Raw genomic sequence first — 3,303 nt, 5'->3', positions numbered from 1 at the left:
CTGTTCGGAATTTGAGTCAGTGACACATTTTTATTTTTATACAATTAAACTAAAAAAAATACAATTTTTTTTTGTGAGTATGACGTTTTTCCAAAAAAAAAACTACCTAATTGGCTGTGATTTGATATATCGATCAAATAAATGTGTTCAGTATTACAAAAGCTATGATTTTTTTAAAATGCATTTTCACTGTTCGGAATTTGAAACAAATGTGTTCGGAACATGAGTCTGTGAAAAATGGTGTTCGGAATATGAGACAAATGTGATTAAAAAATTTCTTAGTTTTTCACCATGAATATTTATTTGTGAAACAATTTTATTGCTGTCAAATAAAAAAAGGCTCTATTGTATTCAAAAATCAAAAATTCAAGATAATACCGAGTATTTATTAAAACAAATTTCACAAATAAAAACAATAGCAGCGAAACGATAAAAATGAACAATATAGAGAAATATATATATCGAACGCAGCACTTCAATAGTAGACCGTGTTTGAATAGTCCCACGAAAACTACTTCTGGATATCATATGATGCCACAGCTCTAACTTGTAAAATCGCCAAACATTCCTTCATTAGCTTCGCATCACTCCAGCAGCTCAATATCTTTCAATCGCTTCAAAATCGTTTCAATTTCACTCAATAATTTCAATCTGATGTTGCTTTTGGTTTGTGTAAATGAATCCGTTTTCGAGATCATCACATCCGGAAATTGAACCATTTTCGTACACCTATCACCACCAGCTCCACCAATTGGAGGTCGGTCGACTTGTTTCGACTCGAATTGCGCAATGGCTAGGTCAATTTGTTCGATGATATTCAGCTTAATCCGCACTAGTGATTCCGTTGCGATTTTGTTCCCCGAGTGTGAGGTTAGATCTCGTCCATTGAGGTTCTGCTGGGATACACGCTTCGCGTCCGCCTTTTTATCGTTTTCATCTGAGTAGTCCTTCTCTGGAAAATCTGATTTGCATTCGGCCATATCTTGCAAAGTCAAACTATCTGCTTTAGCCAGCTGTCTGTGTTGATTGGTATTGTACCCTTCTGGCCCTTGAAACAACAAGTGTGTCGTTTGATCATATCTTGTCGAGAGCACATCGGACAGATACGCTTCCATGTTGTAATTTCTGCTGGAATGGACAGCTTCTGGATGATCATTTTGTGGAGCAACCGCTTCGGATGTTGGTGAGTGGATGTTCGGTTTCATGACAACAGTATTCACTGGGCGCTGTATGATAGAATTAAACTTCATTGATGATTTGTGGTTCAAAACAAGCAATGTTAAATTAACGAATGAATACTTACATTCATTTTTAATCGGAAATTCTCAGGTTTTAGTTTTCCGCTAATGTCACTTCCAGCAGCGTTGAATCAAATTCTCGATTAGTACTCGTCATAGGTAACTTTGATTCACATCCAGAGTGTTCAAAATCCAACATACTATTCAGACTAATTTCTTTGGATATTCTCTTTGATAAATGATCTAACAGTGAATAAGGTAAGTTATACATACACGAAATACTGTTTCCATTTTTTTTCCACTTTCCAATTTTTTCACTTCTTCCATTTTCAAACATTAAAATAAATGTTTACAGAGTTACTCATGTACCTTGTCTAATTTTAATTCAAGACATCACTGTTGTGACTGTACAATAAATAAATCTTTAAGTATGATTCTAAAAAAATTTGACCGATGTATAGTTACGAGAATATTTATATTTCTCAGTCACTTATGACGGATCTTTCATATGTCGTTCACACTATGAACATCATAAAAAGTATGTAATTTTCGCGATTTTTTTTTTAACGAGAAAATGAATCACTATAATTAATCTGATTACACAGTTTTTTAGGTATATATTACTTAACAAACAAGAAAAAAATGGTGTCAATTGGACTGTCCCCGGAATAACCTCAACCGGCTTGTTGAACCCTTGCAGCCAAAACCTTGTGAATTGGTGGGAGTTCTAAAAATTTTTGTAGTGGACCGATTTCAACCAATGATTTTTTTACGTAATCTTGGATATTTTTCCTGTCGTAGGATTTTTTCAAAATATTGATTTTTGACGAAATGGTGACATTTTTTTAAAGAAAATTGCGTTTTTGCCTCAAAAATCGAGACAAAAACATTTACGAAAATTGTATTTTTCAAAACATTCTAAAATTTCAGTAATTGGCTTGTGTCTTTGGAACGGAGCATCGGACAAACCTGGTATAAAAATTACAGTAAAGTAGACATCTCAGACAACATTTTAGGCCTGAATCTTTTTAATAATTTTTTCTCCAGTTTCCATGGTGTACTACCCCCTTAACACTAGGTTTACGGGACGCGTCATTTTGTAGGTAATGACGTTTATCCATTGATCGAGGTAAATATATATTGAAGTCTATTTTCTTCGAAAGTATTGAAATATCGAAATTCTCTATGTGGTATACCTATCTCTACGGAAATGCTTCAATTTGACGCAATCGTAGTTTAAACAAAATTTGTGTAAACATGCAAACACCAATAATATATTAATGATGTATAGAACTGTACCGACACTTCGATCCGCTCTCTCCGTTATTCGATATAGTAATCTCAAATGAACCTTAATTTTACATGTTTTCTTATAGAATATAATGAAATTGCTTTCTAAATATTGTTATACAGCCATTCCATGCCAAACCGACATAGTGATTCTCAGAATTTCGTGAAAAGTTGTCGTTTTGTTTCTTATTGCAAAATATTAGACCCGTATTTTTTTTTATTTTTTCGTTAGCTTGACCTTTTTATTTTCAAACACGGTTTTTTGAGATATTAAGTTCAAATTTATTCTGGTTGTAATTCAACTCTTAAATTTTAAAAATTAGATTCGATTTCTGTCCACCACGGGCCCGTTTACAGCGATCGATCCGTTGAACTCAATTTTCCTGTACTCGGCCTCAAATTTCAACCGGAATTTTGAGAATTTCGCGTTGGATGCCAATCGACAGGCCCATTACTCGAAATAACACGTTCACCACACTTACTTTCAATAAATCTATTGTAACGTGCGCTATGTGGGAAGTGGCACCGTCTTATTGAAACCACATATCATTGATTTTAAGATCGTCCAATTCTGGCCAAAAATAGTCTCCTATTGACGGTAACATGATGGTCGTACTCATCGACGAAGAAATACAGCCCAATCACTCCTCCGACATGAAAACTACACCAAACAGTATTTTTTATGAATCCGATGGTGTTTCTTGAAGCACATGTGAGTTTGCATCTGACCATTAATGCATATTTTGCTTGTTGACAAGGCCATTTAGCGAGGCGA

The 3,303-nt window shown here is 34.4% G+C and overlaps 1 protein-coding gene across 1 annotated transcript; it reads right to left on the bottom strand.

Annotated features, from left to right (window-relative positions):
• Positions 1-384: 384 nt before the first annotated feature.
• Positions 385-1,418, bottom strand: LOC129780234 (uncharacterized). The gene is made up of 2 exons (XM_055788273.1): positions 1,304-1,418; positions 385-1,226 (listed from the first exon to the last, which is right to left on the bottom strand). The coding sequence occupies exons 1-2, from the start codon at positions 1,307-1,309 to the stop codon at positions 585-587; spliced, it is 648 nt and encodes a 215-aa protein (XP_055644248.1). The 5' UTR covers positions 1,310-1,418; the 3' UTR covers positions 385-584.
• Between the last annotated feature and the right edge of the window lie 1,885 nt (positions 1,419-3,303).

Source organism: Toxorhynchites rutilus, chromosome 3, assembly GCF_029784135.1.
Source record: "Toxorhynchites rutilus septentrionalis strain SRP chromosome 3, ASM2978413v1, whole genome shotgun sequence".
In the NCBI taxonomy this organism is placed as follows: domain Eukaryota; kingdom Metazoa; phylum Arthropoda; class Insecta; order Diptera; family Culicidae; genus Toxorhynchites; species Toxorhynchites rutilus.
Note: the sequence above shows the minus strand (reverse complement) of the source record. Positions and strands in the feature narration are given on the sequence as shown.